Genomic DNA, 19,589 nt, shown 5'->3' with positions numbered 1-19,589 from the left:
GCCATTTCGAAGTTTACTAATGAAGAGCTGAAATACATATTTAGCGCCTCATTAGCATGCGGGCGGCCGTGGCACTTTGAAATTGACGCGGCTTGCCGCCACACGGCTTGTCCCAACAGGGCTCCTTTTCAAAAGGACCCCGCCTACTTCGAAGTCCCCTTATTCCTATGAGCAGATGGGAATAAGGGGACTTCGAAGTAGGCGGGGCCCTTTTGAAAAGGAGCCCTGTTTGGACGAGCCGCGCGGCGGCGAGTCGCATCAACTTTGAAGTGCTGTGGCCGCCCGCATGCTAATGAGGCTCTGAATGTGTATTTCAGCGATTCATTAGTAAACTTCGAAATGGCCATTTGAATGGCCATTTCAAAGTTTGGGGCTAGTGTAGACACGGCCATTGAGTATTTCAGCTTTTCTTATATCATCTGTCACTAGGTTACCTCTCTCATTGAGTAACAACCCCACACCTTCCCTGATAACCCTCAGATTGTTAACCTGCCTGTAGAAACCCTTCTTGTTACCCTTCACACCCCTTTTCCACTGCAGATCCCATTGTGCTTTCTCTTTCCTGATTATTGCCCAGCATTTTCTAGCCATACATTTATACTCCTCCTTTGTCAGCTGTCCATGTTTCCACTTATATGCATCCTTTCTGAGTTTAAGTTGAGCAAGGATTTCCCTGTTAAGCCACGTGGGTTGCCTACTGTATTTGCATTTCTTACTATGCAGCAGGATGGTTTGTTCCTGTGCCTTCACTAAGACTTCTTGAAAATACTGCCAGTTCTCCTGAACTCTTTTCCTCTTCATCTTCATTTCCCAGGGAAACCTGCCCATCAATTCTCTCAGGGAGTCAACGTCTGCTCTTCTGAAATCAAGGGTCTGTATTTTAGTGCTCACCTTCCTTCCTTCCTTTTGTCAGGATCCTGAATCCACTATCTCATGGTCGCTGCAGCCCAGGTTGCCACCCACTTCTATTTCTCCTACTAATTCCATAGTTCCTTAATTTGCAGGCAAGAATGTTATAGGAGACAGTATCAAAAGCTTTGCTAAAGTCAAGGTATATCACATCCACTGACTTCCCATGTCCACAGAGCCAGTCACCTTATCATAGAAGCTAATCAGATTGGTCAGGCAGGACTTGCCCTTGGTGAATCCATGTCTTGATCACTCTTGGTCACTTTTCCCACTTCCAAGTGCTCCAAAATGGATTCCTGGTGGATCTCCTCCATGGTTTTTCCAGCGACTGAGGTAAGGCTGACTGTCCACAGTTCACTGGATTGTCCCTCTTTCCTTTTTTAGGATGGGCACTACATTTGCCTCTTTCCAAACATCTGGGACCTCTCCCAATCTCCACGAGTTTTCAAAGATAATAGCCAAATAGCCTCTGCAATGACACTTGCCAAGTACCTCAATACCCTTGGATGTATTAAATCTGGACCCATGGATTTGTGTATGTCTAGCTTTTCTAAACAGCTCTTAATCTGTTCTTTCCCGAACTAGGGCCGTTCACCTCCTTCCCATACTGCATTGCCTGGTGCTGTAGTTTGGGAGCTGACCTTGTCTGTGAAGACAGAGGCAAAGAAAGCATTGAGTACTTCAGCTTTTCCCGCATCATCTGTCCCCAGGTTACCTCCCTCATCCAGTAATGACCCCACACCCACCCTGATCACCGTCTTATTGTTAACAAGCCTGTAGAAACCCTTCTTGTTGCCCTTCACATCCCTTGTCAGCTGCAGTTCCAGTTGTGCTTTCACTTTTCTGATTATTCCCCAGCATTCTCCAGCATTTGAGCACTCTAGGGAGCAAGGCTCTTGCTGCCTCTTCCCCTTGGGAGGAGAGCATGTGTGGGCTGGCAGGAGCCAGTGAGTGCCAGGGCTGTGATGATGGGGCAGTTGGGGGTGCTGTGGGAAGGGCCAGGCACCAGATGTTGGATCCATGTAGCAGGTCTCCCCTGCAGCAGGAAGGGGGTGCTGATCTGGGCCAGGGTGACCTGGGTCTGTCCTGTTTTGCAGGCTGAGGTACATGGTGAAGCAGCTGGAGAGCGGCGAGGTGAACATTGAGGAGTTGAAGAAGAACCTGGAGTACACAGCCTCACTGCTGGAGGCCGTCTACATTGATGAGACCAGGTAGGCTGGGGTGTGCCTGCCCCATTGTGCCCCCTGGGTATGCTAGAGGGTTTACTTGGGGCATTCCCCCTTCTAAGAGAGGATGCATAGGTGGTGGGGTGCCATGCTGATGGGTGGGGGGTACATAGGGAATGGGGTCCATGTTCCCTCTAATCTTTCCCTGTCCATGTATGGAATACCTTTTTGTGCACTAAGGCATGGGCAATGTGCATCACCAGGAGAAACAAAAAGCCCAGCTGTGGGTGCTCTGCTCATCAGCGGGGCGGGATTTGACTCTCCCCTGAGTGGGCATACGAGTGCTCAGCCTACAGGGAATACCGGATGGGGCGCTGTGCTGCCTGGGGCATCCATAGGGAACAGAGTGGTGTGCAACCTGGGAGGTGGAGGGGGAATGTATTGGGTGCCCAGCTGGCCTGCAGAGACTCATGAACGTAAGTACCAGTCTCCGGGCAGACTGTTGAGAACCAGGGCACCACCCCCAAACTGAGTGTGAGTCCTATGCTTGGATTTCACCAATCCATTGTTCAGAGTAAACATCTCAGGCAATGGTATAGCTCAGGGGTCTGCACCCTGCAGCTCCAGAGCCGCACAGGGCTCTTTAAGGTCTTCTTCATGGCTCCCAGTGCTCTAATTGCAAAATAAAAAAACAAAACAACCCTTCTGATTATTTTCAATAAATTTAAATGTCTAAAAGCCCCCAAATGAACAACTAAGATCTAAGTAGCGAATGATACAGGATCTCAAAATGTTGGATAAGTCCCCCTGGCATCCTCCAGAGAGAGAGAAGGTTGGGGAGTGAAAGTCAGGAAGACAGTGACACACACACACACACACACACAAGGGCTACGTCTACACGTGCACGCTACATCGAAATAGCTTATTTCGATGTAGCAACATCGAAATAGCTAACGTCTACACGTCCTCCAGGGCTGGCAACGTCGATGTTCAACTTCGACGTTGGGCAGCACCACATCGAAATAGGCGCTGCGAGGGAACGTCTACACATCAAAGTAGCACACATCGAAACAAGGGTGCCAGGAACAGCTGCAGACAGGGTCACAGGGCGGACTCAACAGCAAGCCGCTCCCTTAAAGGGCCCCTCCCAGACACAGTTGCACTAAACAACACAAGATCCACAGAGCCAAAAACTGGTTGCAGACCCTGTGCATGCAGCATGGATCCCCAGCTGCAGCAGCAGCAGCCAGAAGCCCTGGGCTAAGGGCTGCTGCACACGGTGACCATAGAGCCCCGCAGGGGCTGGAGAGAGAGCGTCTCTCAACCCGTCAGCTGATGGCCGCCATGGTGGACCCCGCTATTTCGACGTTGCGGGACGCGGATCGGCTACACGTGCCCTACTTCGACATTCAACTTCGAAGTAGGGCGCTATTCCCATCCCCTCATGGGGTTAGTGACTTTGATGTCTCGCTGCCTAACGTTGATTTCAACTTCGAAATAGCGCCCAACACGTGTAGCCGTGACGGGCGCTATTTCGAAGTTGGTGCCACTACTTCGAAGTAGCGTGCACGTGTAGACACGGCCAAGGTGTGAGGAAATAGAATACATACGAAGTTTGTGAACGTCCTGCAGTAAATATGTATCACATTACAAATCACTGTGTGCGCTGTTCTTAAAAGAGGGGTTACAAAAAATATGGTTTGATGTTCTTTATTAAGCACTGTCTCGTATTCACATGCGCTGCAGCTCTCGAATTACTGAGTTTTTTACCGAATTGAAAAAAATGGTTCTTCTTGCTATTTTGGTTGCTGACCCTGGTGTAGTTTAACCATGGAGACACAGGCAGTCCCTGTGGGCTCTGATCTGTCTGACCCCGCCAGGTGAGCCAGCCTGTGTGACAGATGGTCCCCTATACCCTTTATTTTATTTATTTATTTATTTACTCCCAGTCCCAAAGGGCCAGTCATATACCCCAGGTCAGTTCCACCTTTGATCTCACACCAAAGACAATACTTGTAGCCAGTCCTGTAATAAAGTCTGTACAACTTTTTTAACTGGAGGAAGGAAATAAAGTTATTGACAAGGTCAAAACAGGTAAACATACACATTCAGATATGCTCCGGTTTTAACTTTCAAAAGGGAATAGTCACTTCTATAATAAGCAAACTCGGTATGTTCTTTTGGGCTAACTCTGGCTTAGCAGCAGGGGATCTTTTGCTTGTACTTAGTAATCCTTGCCCCTCAGAATCCAAGCAGAAGATACATTTCCTTCTTTTGATTTCTTTCTCTCTTCTGCTTCCAGTCCATTGCTGAGCAGGAACTCACACCTCCTGCTGGAGACTAGTGTTCCCCTCTTCTTAATGGTTCTCTGCTGTGTGATGAGTTACAGCTATGCAGCAAACCCTTAACCGTGACCGTGCGGCAGGGATTCCAGGTGTTGTAAGGGAGATTAACTCCCAGGCATTTCATAAAGTCTAAATACATCTGTGTAATTCAGATCCCTATTTTAACAGAACCGCCCCCAAGTGAGCGAGGCGTCAGCCATGGGACCCTTAGCTTGAGCTCGGATGAAGTCTCCCAGGATCCCATAGGAGAAGGGATGCCCTACATACAGGATGTATGGGAAGATGGCCTGTGGTCTACAGGGCAGGGGATGCTGTGCTGATGGGGCTCATGGGGGTGAGCGTACAAGGCTGGTACGTGTCCATCCCTGGGTCACTGGAAGTTTCTGTTTCAGACAAATCCTGGACACAGAGGATGAGCTGCAGGAGATCAAGTCGGATGCAGTGCCCTCTGAGGTGCGGGACTGGCTGGCTTCCACCTTCACCCAGCAGACCCGCGCCAAGGGCCGGCGCTCGGAGGAGAAGCCCAAGTTCCGCAGCATCGTCCACGCTGTGCAGGCTGGCATCTTCGTGGAGAGGTTCGGCACTGGGCCGGGGGTCACCGCGGGGTGCCTGTGGGCAGCTTGCAGGGTTCTCTGTGGCACGGAAGAAGTGAGCTCTTTGCTTGGCAGAGGGGCCTGGGAGCCGGGAATCAGGATTTCTCTTCCTGAATCTGGAAGGGGACTGGCAGCTGATGGGTGGGGCATAGGGGCAGGGAGCCAGGACTCCTGGGTTCTCTTCCAAGCTCTGGGGGGAATGTTGTCTAGTGGTTAGAGTGCGAGGCGCTGGAAGTCTCGACTCCTGGTTTCATTCCTGGATTTGGGAGGAAGAGAATTGAGCGATCTCCCCTCTCTAGGTGAGGTAAGAATGGCCATGTTGAGTCAGACCACGGGTCCATCCAGCCCAGTCTCCTGTTGGCTGATGGTGACCAAGGCCAGGTGCCCCAAAGGAATGAACAAAACAGGGAACCATTGAATGATCCCTCCTCTGTCACCGCTTCCCAGCTTCTGACAAACAAAGGCTAAGGACACTGTCCCTGCCCAGCCCGGTTAATAGCCAATGATGAACCCAACCTCCATGAATTTGTTTAGCTCATTTTTGAACCCTGTTAAAGTCCTGGCCCCTCTGTGCCTCAGTTTCCCATACTGTGCCCGGGGTGCACCCCACACGGGCTATGTGGGTGCAGAACTGAGCAGTGGCTAAGAGCTCAGAGCTCCTGGGAGAGGGTGGATCAGGGTCACCCCCGTGCATGACAGTAGAGCCTCCTGGCTGGGCTCAACACCTGTCCTAGCGCCCCCTGCTGGCACGTGGGGAGCAGGGCCAGGGCTTCACTGGCACCCCTTTCTTGTAGGATGTTTCGCCGGACGTACACGGCCGTGGGGCCCAACTACTCCACCTCTGTCATCAACTGCCTGAAGGTAGGGGGGGTGGGTGTTGGGGCCTGCTGCGTCCCACCCCCGTGACCCTGCCTGCGCAAGGGGCTGTGACTCCCGCGGGGGCAGAGACCACAGCCAGTCACAGTCCAGCGTCCTCTCTGCTGCTCTCCCACGTCCTGCTACAGCCACCAGAGCTGAGCGCGACTCTGCCCTGCACTGGCAGAGCCAAACAGGCCCAGCGGAGGCTGCATCGCCACGCCCAGAGCTCGGGAGGGGTCACCCAGCTCAGCCCTGCCTGTCACATCAGCGCCACCCCATCCCAGCACCTGAAGATCACCAGCCCCTCCCCCTGCGACGGGCCTGCCATTGGCCTGCTGGGATTGGTTGGGCGGGCCGGTGGACAGGGCCCCCCCATAGCCTCTTGTGCCCCTAGCTGGGTTGTCTGTGCCCTTCCCCCCCTGCTCCCCTAGCTCATGCTCCCCTGCACCCGTTCCCAGCCCATTTCGCCTGAGCTGCAGACAGGGTTTCAAAGATCTGAGGGCAAATTCCCACTGCATTGACCAGTGCCCACAGGAACAGGGCCCCAGCCTGGGAACCAGGCCAGCCACCCCGTGCATGCCACAGCCCTCTCCTGAGCCAGGCTGCCTCACTGGCTGTGCTGCACGGGCCAGGGTGTGACAGCTGCTTTGCCTTCCCCGCAGACCCTGGACCTGTGGGGCTTCGACGTGTTTGCACTGAACCGAGTGGCGGAGGATCACGCCCTGCGCACCATTGTCTTCGAGCTGCTCACCAGACACAACCTCAACAGCCGCTTCAAGGTCAGCAGCCCATCACCTTCTCTTCACCCCCAAATGGCCCCTGCCTCCATCCCCCGCCAGGTCCCCCCCCGGCCCCCTGATCCCCAACGGCTCCCTGCCTCCCGCCCCCGCCAGGTCCCCTTCTGCCCCCCCGCCTCCTGTCCCTGCCAGGTCCCCCTCCGGCACCCTGTCCCCCAACGGCTCCCTGCCTCCTGCCCCCGCCAGGTCCTCCTCCGGCCCCCTGACCCCCAGTGGCCCCCTGCCTCCCGCCCCCTCCAGGTCCCCTTCTGCCCCCCCCACCTCCCTCCCCTGCCATGTCCCCCTCCGGCCCCCTGTCCCCACCCCTGCCATGTCCCCTTCTGGTCCCCCACCTCCCTCCCCTACCATGTCCCGTCGGCCCCCTGACCCCCTCTGGCCCCGCTGCTCCCACCCTTGCCCTTCTACGCCCCGCTCTGGTCCCCTGCCATGTCTCTCACTGGCCACCCTGCCCCCCAGTCCCAGCCATGTTCCCCATTAATCCCCTGCCCCCTAACCCCAGCCCTTATCCCCTTCAGTCCGCTGCCTCCCAACCCCTGCCATGTCCCCCTCTGCACCCCTGCCATATCTCTCACTGGCCCCCCGCCATGCTCCATTACCAGCCGCCTGTCCACTTAGCCCCCGAGGGCTAGAAAATCCAATGGACAACGGAGTGCTCAAAGCACTGAAGAGGAGGTTTGAGGGACATGGTGCAGGGGTGTGACCAGCAGAGCTATCACCCAGCCAGGCCCTGGGGGGTCACAGCAGCCCTGGACGTGTTGCTGGGGCAGGAGGCCAGCTGCTGGGCTCGGTGCTTTGAAGGGAGGGTTGGGCCTCGCAGAGGAGGAATCCCCTACGTTCTCTCAGCCAGCCGAATGGAGAGCTGGCACTGATTATGCCGGCTCTGCCAAGGCTTAGGTAGGGCTCCTGTGCACACCTGGGGCTGGGTGTGCGTGTGCAAGTGCACGAGCGTGTCTAATGCCCACGGACGCCGCGCAGCATCGACCGGGGACTTCAGAAACTAAATGCCTGAGTCCCTGCTCCTGGCATTTGTTAAAAGCCCCCGGCTCGTAGCTAAGCCAGTGGCAGACTCGCCAGTCCCTCTCAGCTCTCCACCAGACATCTGCCAGGAGGTGCCAGCTCTGCTCCAGGTGGCCCCCGGTGCAAGTGTGAGCAGAGAGTCCTGATCGTAGAGACTGTCCCAGGGCACCACACTCACGCGTGTGCATCAAGGACTTTGGCTTAGCCGATTGGTGCTTCCCCTGACGGTCCCAAGGGGCCTGGATGCTCTGACACTCTTACTGCTCCATTTCCCACAGGACAGCGCCAAGGAGCCCAGACAGTCTGTCTCCAGGCGCTGACTCTGGAGCGGACTCCCCTTCACCCATCCTCTGAGCAAATGGACTCAGCTGTGATGCTTTGTTCCCCCTCGTAACAGGGTTGGGACCTGATATCAACTCCACTCCCATCTCCTCTCTGCCCTCTGCCGGCGTCAGGGTCCTGGCAACGTGGCCTTTTCCCTCAGGGGCTGGCAGAGTGGTGTTCCCTGGGCCATGCAGATCCCAGGCTGCTGCAGTCCTGTAGAACAGCCCCGACAGGGCTGCCCCTGCCAGCTGGCCTCAGCCAGTGGAGCCCGTCAATGGCTACAGAGTCCTGGTGCCCGTTCATTCCCTGGCCTCCTTGCTGGTGCTGCTCAAAGACACCTGTGCTGGAGCAGCACTGACGGGGAGTAAGTCCCGGCACGGTGGGGCCTGAGCCAGTCTGACATCTGCACATAGAACAAGGTGCTCCCAGACCACAGGGGCAGAGCAGGTCCCTGCCCTGAGGGGAGCACGGAGGTCTGGGGCTCCAGCACAGGTCTGAGAGTCAGGAGTGCCTGAGTCCTTTTCCTACCCGGACAGCCCTTGGCGAGTCACATGGGCTGTTTCTGTGCCCCACTTTTCCCACCTGTCCTGTCCCTGGGGCTTGTTATGGGGTGAGCTCTCTGGCTAGCGGCCGTGTCTGGCAGGCAGGTGCAACGTCCTGACCCCCGTCTCCTCGCTCTGCAGATCCCCACTGTGTTTTTAATGACCTTCCTGGACGCGCTGGAGGCCGGCTACGGGAAGTACAGGAACCCCTACCACAATCAGATCCACGCGGCCGACGTGACCCAGACGGTGCACTGCTTCCTGCTCCGCACGGGCATGGTGGTAGGTGGATGCTGGGTATCCAGGGCCCCTCCCTTGGGTTCATGCTGAGGGTCAAGGGCTGGTCTCTCTGCTGGCCAATGTGGGGAGGTGAGAAGATCAGGACACGCTACTGCTTCCTCCCTGGTGCCCCTGGGTGGAAGATCTGGGATCCCCCCCAGCCCTCAGGAGCAACCTTCACCCCCACCCCCCCAGCTCCTTGTCATAGCACTGGGGGAGGATCCAGAGTTGGGTTCAGCCAGGCGTAGAGTCGGGACCCAGCCTGGGGGTGGATCAGATCCAGACCCACTACGGCAGAGTTTGGGGGCGCTGGGGTCTGGGGCTTGGTCCAGGCCCCTGTAAGAGCAGCCTGGCCCCATGCAATAGGCTATGTCCGTACCAAGGAGCACAGCGCCCCCTGGTGGCCTCTCTGCCCTCACGGTAATGGCCAGGTGGTGAAACCATCCCAGTGTCAGAAGGGCGAATGGTGCTGAGTGCCCTCCTGCCTCCAGGTGCCTGAGGGCCTCCCCAGCCCTCCCCTGCACCTGGCACCTGCCAGGCTGCCCGCAGCCAGCGTAGACTGAGCTGCAGCCCACAGCCCTTGAGAAGGGGTCCGGGACAGGCTGGAGGAGCACAGATTCGGGGGGTCACTATATTAAGGTGCCGCTACCAACCTCCCCCTGCAGGTTATGTAGGAGCCCTGGGGCAGGACGGGCAAGGGGCGGAGCAGGGCAGGGCCCCTCCTGGGCACTAATGCGTCTCTGCCCCCAGCACTGCCTGACGGAGATTGAGATCCTGGCCATCATCTTTGCAGCTGCCATCCACGACTACGAGCACACAGGCACCACCAACAGCTTCCACATCCAGACCAAGTGAGTGCCAGCCAGTGGCACATGGCAGAGCCGCTCCAGTCAGCAACCCCATGGGCTTGCCTGGAGAGGAGCTGTGCTCCACTCAGGGATGTGAGGTGGGCAGGGTGCCCCTTGGCTGGGGAGCAGGGAGCCCAGGGGCCAAGCAGTGGGGGAAGGGGCAAGGAACCATGGGCCAGGCAGGGTGCCTGCAGGCTGGACAGCGGGAGCGGGACATGGGCCAGGCAGCCCCACTCTGGACGATGCTCTGGGGAAGAATCAGGCCTGCTTCGGTCCACACTCTGGGGGATTCCACGCTGCTCTGGCCTGTGCTCCTGGGAGAGGATGAGGCTCACTCCAGCCTGAGACCTGTGGAGGATTGGGCCCATGCCAGCCTGGCTTCTGAGGGAATTCAGGCCCACTCTGGCCTGCACTCTGTGGACGATCAGGCCGAGCGTGTACGCTGGTGAAGAATCAGGCCCTCTACAGCCTAGGCTCTGGGGCAGAATCAGGCCCACTCTGGCAGAATCATCCATCCCTCAGTGACGCAGCTGTGACACTGGCTGGTGGCAGCTTGGGGTGGCCTCTTCCCAGCTCCCCATCTGAGCCGCAGCCCCTCTGCTCCCAGGTCCGAGTGCGCCATCTTGTACAACGACCGCTCCGTGCTGGAGAACCATCACATCAGCGCCGTCTTCCGCATGATGCAGGATGACGAGATGAACATCTTTGTCAACCTGGCCAAGGATGAGTTTGGGTGAGGCCCTGGCTCCCTCCCCCACAGCTGCAGGCCCCCCAGTGCCCAAGTCCTCACTGGGCCATCTGGCCAACAGCGAGCACTTCGCAGGCCTCTGGGCAGCAGATATAGACGTCAGCCCCGTGACTGTCCCAAATCAAAAGGGAGGTGGAGGGACCCTTCCACCCCTCAGGTTTAGCATTGATCATCTGTGTCCTGTGTCTTTGAGGGGCTCTCGCCCTGCATCAGCACCCCACTGCATTAGCTCTGTGTAGACCCAGCACTGCAAGGCAGCCCCACAATGACTTGGGTTCGTGAGCTGCTGATGGGATTTTTACCACCAAGCAACTGTGATGCACCCCACTGTGCTGGTGGAACTTGCTAATGATGGAGGTTTGTCCCTCTGACACAGGTCTGGCCCTCGGCACAGGGCGGGGAAGGGGGTGGGAAGCTCATTCAGCCCGAGGCTCTAGCTGTCTTTCTGAGCCTTCTCTGTGCTGGAGGATCCTTCCTGGGGTGCCCTGGCAGCGCTGCCAGCTCAGGTCCGTCGGTTGTGCAGACACTGCAGTCACAAAGGGGCCAGTTCATGAGACGCAGCGGTGGTGGGGGGCATGTGAACAGGCTGAGTCACTGGCCCCACAGGAGTGATCATACGTCTCTTTCTCCACATGGGGAAGGGAGCTGCGGGCCCTGGTGATTGAGATGGTGCTGGCCACAGACATGTCCTGTCACTTCCAGCAGGTCAAGTCCATGAAAACCTCCCTGCAGCAGCTGGAGAGGTGAGCGGAGGGCCGGGGGCGGGGGAGGCGGGGTGCAGCCTCTTTCCAGGCTGCTGAAGGAGCGTGCTACTTCCAGGGGAGCAAGGGGCAGAGTTGGTGGGGGTCGGGGGTGCTTTGTGCACCACTGCAGCGGGTGACAGGACCGTGTGTGTCATGCAAGGATTTGGGGAGCAGGATGTGTGCTGAGTATGTGCCCTGCAAGCGCACAGGTGTGCATCTGCCCCACATGCGTGCGTGCGTGCATGCACCAGTGTCTGTGTGCCTCACACTGGCAGAGCGGAGCGTGTTCGGAGAAGAGCCACAAGGACAATTCAAACGCTGGAGAAGCTGCTTGCTCCATCTACTTCGCTTGTCAAACAGCTGGGTGAGAGCTGACCTGCTCCTGGCCTGCCCGGCAGCCGATTTCAGGGAGGGGAGAGCTCTACTCTCACAGGCCAACGGCTTGAAACCGGAGCGCAGCAAACTCCAGCTTGAAATGTCTGGCCTGGGATGCGGGGGGTGTTCTCTGTCATGTGGGGTCGATTGTCTTGCAGCTGGAGCTGTGACTCCCATCTGGGATGGACGGATACTCACTTAGCTGGGTGGAGGTGGCATGGGGCAGGCAAGATCCAGCCCACCGGCCAGATCGGGCACGCCAAGATTTGACTCCGGCCTGCGGCCCACGGCCTGACGAGTTCTGCTCCCTGGGGCTGGCTGGGCTGGGGGAGAGGGCAGGGTAACCCGACTGCCAATAGGAGCTGAGAGATTTCGCGGGGGGGGGAGGGGCGGGGCAGGGTGCAAAGCCCCCCACCCCCACTCTTTCAGAGAGCCACATGGAACAGCTTTGAACTGTCTGGGGCTGGCAGGCCAGGAAGGCTGCCTGGGAGTGATGCTGGCCAGGAGCTGCTCAAGTAAACACCTGACCAGAGCCTGCCTCTGGCACCCCACCCCCTCCTGCACCTCAACTCCCTCCCCAACCCTGCACCCCTCCTGCACCTCTTCCCCGGGCCAGAATCCTCTCCTGAACCCGGCCCCTGCACCCCAATCCCCTGCCCCAGGTCACATCCCCTTCCTTCACCCAAACTCCCTCTCAGACCCCCCACCCTCTCCTGCTCCCCAGGCCCCCACCGTGAGCTCCCTCCTGCAGCCAGCCTCCACCCCAGACCCTGCACCCCTTCCACAGAGCATGGGCCTTGTAAACTCACGGTTGTGAGGTCAGTCCCTGAGGGGCCTTTCAAGGTTCTGGGGCAGGTTAGATCATTTAAAAAAAAACAATCAGTGAGGGATGGCGCTAGGTCCGGCTGTGCGGGCAGGGGCTGGACTCCAGGACCTCTCAAGGTCCCCTCCACCTCTGTGCGATATGTTTAGCACTTACCAAAATCTTGGCGTGGTCCCCATCCAAAATGATTGTCCACCCCGAGACAGCATGTTAAGAGGAGCAGTGTGGCGCAGTGCGAGGGTAGCGGCGCCGGCTGAGATCCCATGTGAGCTCCTGGTGGGGGGAGTGTGTTTGAGCAGCTGGCCCCTCTCACGGCTGTGCCGCTGTGTTGAGCTCGCCAGCTCCGGCAGGTTCGGTGGTGACATCTGCGGAGCCAGGAATTGCAGCTCCCGCTGCAGCCGAGGTGGAGCCTCGGAGCCTGTCTCCGAAAGCTGTGCCCTGGCTCAGCTGTTTCTGGAATCGCTGCCTGTGGCCTGGGAGGTGCAGCTGGGCAGAGCAGATGATGACAGATGCAATAGCTGTTGAGCAGTGCTGGGATGTGCGTGTGCGTGTGCGTGTGTGTGCGTGTGCGTGTGTCCTGCATGCCCTTGCAGGTGCCCACACAGCTCCCTGCTGGGTGTGCCAGGCTACGTGTGAGCCTCCGGGGTGAGCAGTGGTGGGGCCAGGCTGCGCTTGGGTGGAGGCCGGGCAGAGTGCAGGGCCCCTCCCTCACAACGCCTCCTGCTGCAGGATCGACAAATCGAAAGCGCTGTCGCTGCTGCTGCATGCGGCCGACATCAGCCACCCCACCAAGCAGTGGAGTGTCCACAGCCGCTGGACCAAGGCTCTCATGGAGGAGTTCTTCAGACAGGTAGCGTGGGGCCACTCAGCCGCTCCCCAAGGACTGTGGCTCTTTCACTGTTGGCCATATGGCCGCTCCCTCGAACACCGGACGAGCCCAAGGGGCTCCAGGCCTTGCTCAGGAGCATTTCAGGAGCCTGCAGCTCCACAACCTTCACCTTGGGAACCTGCCCTAGTGATTTCAGTGTGACTTGCTACCAGGCAGGGGCCAGACCCCTGGCTGGGTGTGGAGAGTGGGTCACCATTGCCAAGCCCCTTCAACTGGCTCCTCTCAGCCAGGGGTGGGTGATTCCCTTATGCACTGAGCTCAGTCCACACTCCTGTGACCCCTGTGGGCCCCCCCCAAGTGTGGGCCTGCCCCAGTGTCACCCTGTGAGTTGCACTGGCTTCCCTGTGACTCCGGACTGCCACCCAGCCTTTCTCAGCCAGTGCAGAGCTGGGCATAGCTGGCTGGGGCCGTGATTCTGAACTCAGCCCCCGACAGCAGAGAGCCCAGCCCAGAGCCTCTTCCAGCCAAGCAGCCTGCGGGCTGGCGCTCCCCAGAAGCAGGGGCAGGGCACAGGCTGAGGAAGGAACATGGCTCATAGGCAGGGTGACCATATTTCCTGAGGCCAAATATGGGACATGGGATGGGGGTGGGGGCTCCCTGGCTGCAGTTGCCACCCCACAAGGGAGCTCCCTGGTTTCAGGGGTGGTTGCCCGTCAGCAGCTGCCTCAGTTTCCCTATCTGTAAAATGGGACTTGTACAGTTTCCCTGCTGGGTGACCAGCACCGTTGCGTCATTCAGCAGTGTAAGTAAGGACTTCGGGATTCTCTTCCCAGTGCTGGGAGAGGAATGGGATCTGGTGAGACTGAGCAGGTGGTCAGGGAGTCAGATAGATAGATAAAAAATTATAATTTGTAATATTTGTAATTTATATTATATCCATAATTTATATTATATCCCCTCCACCAGCGACAGGCATCCCCAGCCCCTGCTCTAACCCAATCCCCCACCTCTCCTCCAGATCCAAGCACCCTCCAACCCCCCAATATAACCCAATCCCCCACCCTTCCCCCAGGGCCAGGCACCCACAGTCCCCCCTTGCCCTAACTCAGAGCCCTCCCCCTGCCCCAGAGCCAGACACCCCCTACACCACCATTCTAACTCAATGCTGGCAACTCACCAGAGCCACCGCCACCACTGCCACCATCCCGGGGCCTCGGCCTTTAGCAGGGTTAATGGTTCTTTCATAGAATCATAGAACAATAGAGCTGGAAGAGACCTAAGAAGCCATCAAGTCCAGCCCCCTACTGTAAGCAGGACCAAACCCATCAGATCAGCCCAGCCAGGGATTTGTCGAGCCGAGACTTAAACACCTGCAGGGATGGAGACTCCACTACTTCCCTGGGGAGACCATTCCAATGCTTCACCACCCTCCTCGTGAAAAAGCTTTTCCTAATCGTCAACCTGGACCTTCCCAACCGCAACTTGAGACCATTGTTCTGTGTTCTGCCATCTGTGACCACTGTGAACAGCCTCTCTCCAGCCCCTTTGCAAACTCCCTTCAGTGAGTTGAAGGCTGTTATCAAGTCTCCCCTCAGTCTTCTCTTTGTCTTGTTTCTCCCAGGGGGACAAGGAGGCTGAACTGGGCCTGCCCTTCTCTCCACTCTGTGATCGCAAGTCCACACTGGTGGCCCAATCCCAGATTGGTGAGTTGCTGCCCACCCCCTCACACTTGCCCTGCTCCAGGGTATACATGGTGCTGTGCCCACCTGTTGGGCCAGGCCTTGCCCTCACATGTGTGGTGCACTCGGCACTGCTGGCTCAGGGGTACATGGCCCAGTGGGGCTCCGGGTGCAGCGTGCCCTAACGCCGCCTCTCTCTGCCTCGGCAGGGTTCATCGATTTCATCGTGGAGCCAACTTTCTCAGTGCTGACGGATGTGGCAGAGAAGATTGTCCTCCCGCTGGTGGAGGAAGGCTCCAAGTCTAAGTCCTCCTCCAGCCAGCAAAGCAGGTGGGTGCTGGCATGGGTGGCACAGAGCATCCTGCAGGGGTTGCAGCATTGGCTCTATATTGCCGGTGGGGGAACTGAGGCAGAGAAGGGACTTGCCTGTAATCATGCACCCAGCACATAACTCATTTGGGATTGAAACCCAGGAGTCTGGCCTCCAAGACTGCACGCTTGGCCCAGTCTAGCCATTTGCTCCATGGGAAGTGTGTCCCCAGGGCAGGGCAGGGCAGGTACTGGTTCCCTTCTGACTGAAGGGCTCCCCAGGGCAGGACAGAGCAGCTGGTTGAAGTCTGATCCGTGGGGGGCTACCTAGGCAGCCACTGATTACTTCCCAGCCAGTGCCACAGGGCTTTGGAGTGTCACTGGCTGGCCAGCCCCAGGCCCCTGGCACGGTATTGCGACTGCAGCCTGGTGCTGTCTCAGCCGTCCTGCCAGGAGGTGGTTTCACTGCTGGGGGCCTAGGGCCTGGATCTCCTGGCAGAACCCTCAGCGCCCGGGCCAGGCTGTCCAGCAGCTCTCATTGTTCTCGGGGAAGGGAGCTTTTCAGTGGACTCAGGGGTAGGGATATGGGCAGGGCAGGATCCCAGCTGTTCTCAGTGGAAGTGGGGGGACAGATCAGGGCTGGCCAGAAAGCCTGAATTTCCTGGTGTGAAAACTGCCCAGGTTTGGGCATTTGGGTTAGCTCCACACCGGGACAGAGCTGTGACTTTTGACCTACTTGACAAAACCCCAGAAAGCAAGCAAGAGAGATGCACCCCAAAAAGCCCAGTGGGCCGGGCGCTCCCCAGGGCTGTGGAAGTCCCAGGGCCCAGGTGTGGAGCCTTGGGACTAGCCTGAATATCTGGCTTGGCAGCAGCACAGTGAAAGGCTAATCTCTGCTCTAGATAAGACTTTGCAAGTCTCCTGGGAACAGCCCCCTCCATCCCACATGCCCCACTCGAACAGTAGGAATATGGGGAGCAGCTGCCACCCTGACTTTCGCAACTCCAGCTGCAACTTTAGCCCAGCTGCCACTGCCAGGCTGTGAAGGCAGGTTCCCCGCTGCTCTGCCTGCATTCCCATTGGGCCCTGCAGGAGCTCCAGGCAATAGTACTTCTTCTCTGTGGGAAGAAAGGGGAATTTCAAGCGGTTGCTTCCAAAGGCCTTTATCTCTGCACAGCACTGGGGAGGGGAAGGGGGGAGCAGGGCAGGTATGGCCTTGGGCAAAGTCAGGTTGTGTGTGAATGGCTCCGGTTTGTAGCTGGGAGTCACAGCCCAACTTCAGAGGTTCCCAGCTGCTTTGTATGCACCTGCCTGCTTGTCTGCAGCGTGAGCGCCGAAGGCCAGGGACCGGCTGGGGCCCTAGGGTGACCACATTGCCCTACGGCAAATATGGGACACTGGCCTCCAGGGATGGGGGGCTGCTGTCCTATGTCAGGGCTCTTCAGCTATGGGGGCAGATGCCCCCCAGTGAGGCACCAGGGATGGGGGCTCTGCAGCCTGCTGATGAGGAGAGTGGAAGATGGGGGCTTCACAACCTCTCAGCGGGGGGCGCCAGTGAATGAGGGGGCTGCCCTGTGGCAGAGCTCACCAGCAGTGGGGGCTGCATCCTGGGGGTGCCAGGGAATGGGGCAGCTGCCCAGCGGAGGAGATCCCTGGCTGCCACCTCGAAACACTGGGTGCCAGGGAACAGGAGCCCCACAAAATATGGGACAATTCGCCCATTTGCTTAAAAAAGTCAGGATGCCTGTGAGACATCTTAAATAAGGGACTGTCCTGGGAAAAACAGGATGGATGGTCACCGAGCTGGTGGCTCCAGGCTGTAATGCCTGAGCCTCACAGACATGCGTTCACTGTTAGCTTAAGTCCCTTGTTACCACCATTTCACCAGGGGAAGCTAAGCCCAAGGGCAAAGGGCTTGAGCCAGTCATTCAGATGAAGCCTCAGGTGAGTTAGGGGCAGAAGTGAGGACAGAACCCATGAGTCCTGGCGCTCAGCCCTTGCTCACTGGAGATTGTTGCACCACCCAGGTCTGGGGCTACAACCCAGGAGGCTTTAGCCACAAGCCTGATCACGTGGCCGATGCCAGTGAGGTGTCCCTCCAGCCCCCACAGCGCCTCTGAAAACCAGCACCGTGAGGCCTGAACAGGTTTTGCCAGACTGGGAAAGGCTCGTTAGTGGTGGTACCCAGCCGCCTGGTTGCAGTGTGTGCTCGCCCCCTGCTGGCCTTGAGCAGAGCACCCACTGCAGAGGACAGGAGCAGGTCTGAGGGGCTCAAGCGGAAAGCACAAAGGATGAAGGAGCCACCCGAGGGAGCAGTGGGCCAGTTGGACTTGTTCAGCAGGACTTAGCACTGCAATCGCTCCCAGCCAGCCCCTTCCTGGGGTCAGCGCCAGCAGAGCCTCCCTAATGGCAGCAGCGTCTGTCTTCCCGCTGGCAGCGTTCCCGCCCCCACCCATTCCTACCACTGGATGGCAATCTCACGTCACACCCTCAATGAGCAGGTGCCCTGAGGAGGCAGCGGGGTCTAGGGGTCAGTGCGAGGCACTGGGGCTGCGAGGCAGGGGTCAGGGGATCTTATCACAGCTCCTGTCTGTGGCACCAGGGCAGGTCCCATTGCCTCCTGTGCCTCAGTTTCTCTTCCATGCCAGGAGGGCTGTGGGGTGCCTAGGGGCAGGCACATTCAGGGTTACTTGTTACTGAGATGAGGGGCTGATTTGCTGAGCTGTTGGGTACAGGCAGCTCCCACGACCACAGGCTGGAGGGGAGGAGATTAAGCAGCCCGTGTCCTTGCCCCAGCCCAGCCCCATGCCAGCTGCTGGGACTGCCTGCCACACCGTCTACCTTGGCATGGTACTGAGCAGTTCCCTCACTGCCCCTCTGGCTTCCCTGCAGCTCCCAGTGGCGGCAGCCATCCCTGGACGAGCACTCAGAGCTGGGTGACATCAACGCCGACATCACCAGCTTCCGCTCCACCTGGACCAAGTACATCCAGGAGAACAAGCAGAAGTGGAAGGAGCGAGCGGCCAGTGGTACATACCGGGCTTGGAGGGCGTGGGGGGGGTAGCCAGGACCTGGAGCCCTCTGTGGAGAGACCCTTCCCCACCCAGCCAGGTCTGAGAAACCCTCAGGGTGCTTGTAGCCCCTCCTTCCCCCACCCCTGCACCCTCCAGACCAAGCCAGGCCAAGTCTGGGAGCACTGCATCCCTCTGCCAGGTCCAGCGAGGGCCATGGTGACATAAGAGGAATGGCCTGGCTGTGTGGACCTTCCTGCTGCCCCAACAGGGTCAGGGAGCAAGCTGGGCTCTGAGCAGTGGGGTGGCAGTGGCAGGCCTTCCTGCCCCAGATGGCTGCAAACTGTGAGTGCTCCTGGGGGCAGGGCAGATGGGGGCCAGCAAAAGCTGTTCACCCAGTTCCAAACCCAAGCAATGCAGGGAAGCAGTGAGCTGGAGAAACACACTGGATGCGTCAGTCCATGCAGGCTGCATGGCAGCTGAATGGCCGTCCCCGGTAACCAGCTCTGGGGCCCTGCACGAGATAAGTTGGTAGCTCTCAGCCTGCCTACTGCGGGTGTCACTGGGCTCCATCCTGAGGGGGGCGCGTCCCTGCAGGCCCAGCTTGTGAGCCGGCCGCAGTGCCCAAGGTGCCCTGTTTCCCCAGGGATCACTAACCAGACATCCATCGATGAGCTGTCACCGTGTGAGGAGAGGCCACGTGTGCCCGAGAATCAGCACAATCAGAACGGCGATGTGGAATAGCACAGCCTGAGGTGAGCACCCGTCTCCATGATCCCGGAGTCAGTGCAGCCTGGTGCTGTCATGTGGCACTGGCCACCTTGAACCCAGAATCCTGCACAGAGGGGGCCGGGCACCCACACACCCCCGCGCTGGCAATGGGCAGAGGCGTCCTGGCTGAGCAGGACCCCAGCAAGGCGGGATAGGCTGTCATGCACAGAGGCTGCAATGCACTCACATTGATACTGGTCACGGGGAGGAAGGGGGTGGTGCTCAGATCCTGGGTGGGTGTGGGATGCATTTCCTGCATATAAGCGTCTGTGCTGTTAGATTGGCATCAGGCAGGGGTTACCCTGGCTCAGTTGGCCCTGGGAAGAAGGGCTTATCTAGGCTGCAGAAGAGAAGACTGAGGGGTGATTCGATAGCAGCCTTCAGCTTCCTGAAGGGGGGCTGTAAAGTGGATGGAGAGAGGCTGCTCTCAGTAGCATCAGATGGCAGAACAAGGAGAAATGGTCTGAAGTTACAGAGGGGGATGGTCTAGGCTGGATATTAGAAAAAAACTATTTCCCCAGGAGGGAGGTGAAGCACTGGAATGTGTTGCCTAGAGAGGTGGTGGAATCTCCATCCCTAGAGGTTTTTAAGTCCCAGCTTGACAAAGCCCTGGCTAGGATGAT

The 19,589-nt window shown here is 58.2% G+C and overlaps 1 protein-coding gene across 1 annotated transcript in view; it reads left to right on the top strand.

Annotated features, from left to right (window-relative positions):
- Nucleotides 1–19,589, top strand: part of PDE1B (phosphodiesterase 1B) — a 48,900-nt gene that overhangs the window by 28,638 nt on the left and 673 nt on the right. Inside the window, exons 2-14 of the mRNA XM_074979589.1 lie at nt 2,007–2,120; nt 4,813–4,995; nt 5,808–5,874; nt 6,534–6,650; nt 8,693–8,833; nt 9,581–9,681; nt 10,286–10,411; nt 11,068–11,169; nt 13,097–13,217; nt 14,818–14,899; nt 15,085–15,205; nt 18,077–18,213; nt 18,842–18,950. Of these exons, the coding sequence (XP_074835690.1) occupies nt 2,007–2,120; nt 4,813–4,995; nt 5,808–5,874; nt 6,534–6,650; nt 8,693–8,833; nt 9,581–9,681; nt 10,286–10,411; nt 11,068–11,169; nt 13,097–13,217; nt 14,818–14,899; nt 15,085–15,205; nt 18,077–18,213; nt 18,842–18,939 (1,510 nt within the window). The 3' untranslated portion in view covers nt 18,940–18,950. The remainder of the gene's footprint in view (nt 1–2,006; nt 2,121–4,812; nt 4,996–5,807; nt 5,875–6,533; nt 6,651–8,692; nt 8,834–9,580; nt 9,682–10,285; nt 10,412–11,067; nt 11,170–13,096; nt 13,218–14,817; nt 14,900–15,084; nt 15,206–18,076; nt 18,214–18,841; nt 18,951–19,589) is intronic.

This window comes from Carettochelys insculpta, chromosome 29 (assembly GCF_033958435.1).
Source record: "Carettochelys insculpta isolate YL-2023 chromosome 29, ASM3395843v1, whole genome shotgun sequence".
Lineage (NCBI taxonomy): Eukaryota > Metazoa > Chordata > Testudines > Carettochelyidae > Carettochelys > Carettochelys insculpta.
The sequence above is the reverse complement of the archived record's forward strand: the minus strand, read 5'-3'. Positions and strand labels throughout refer to the sequence as shown.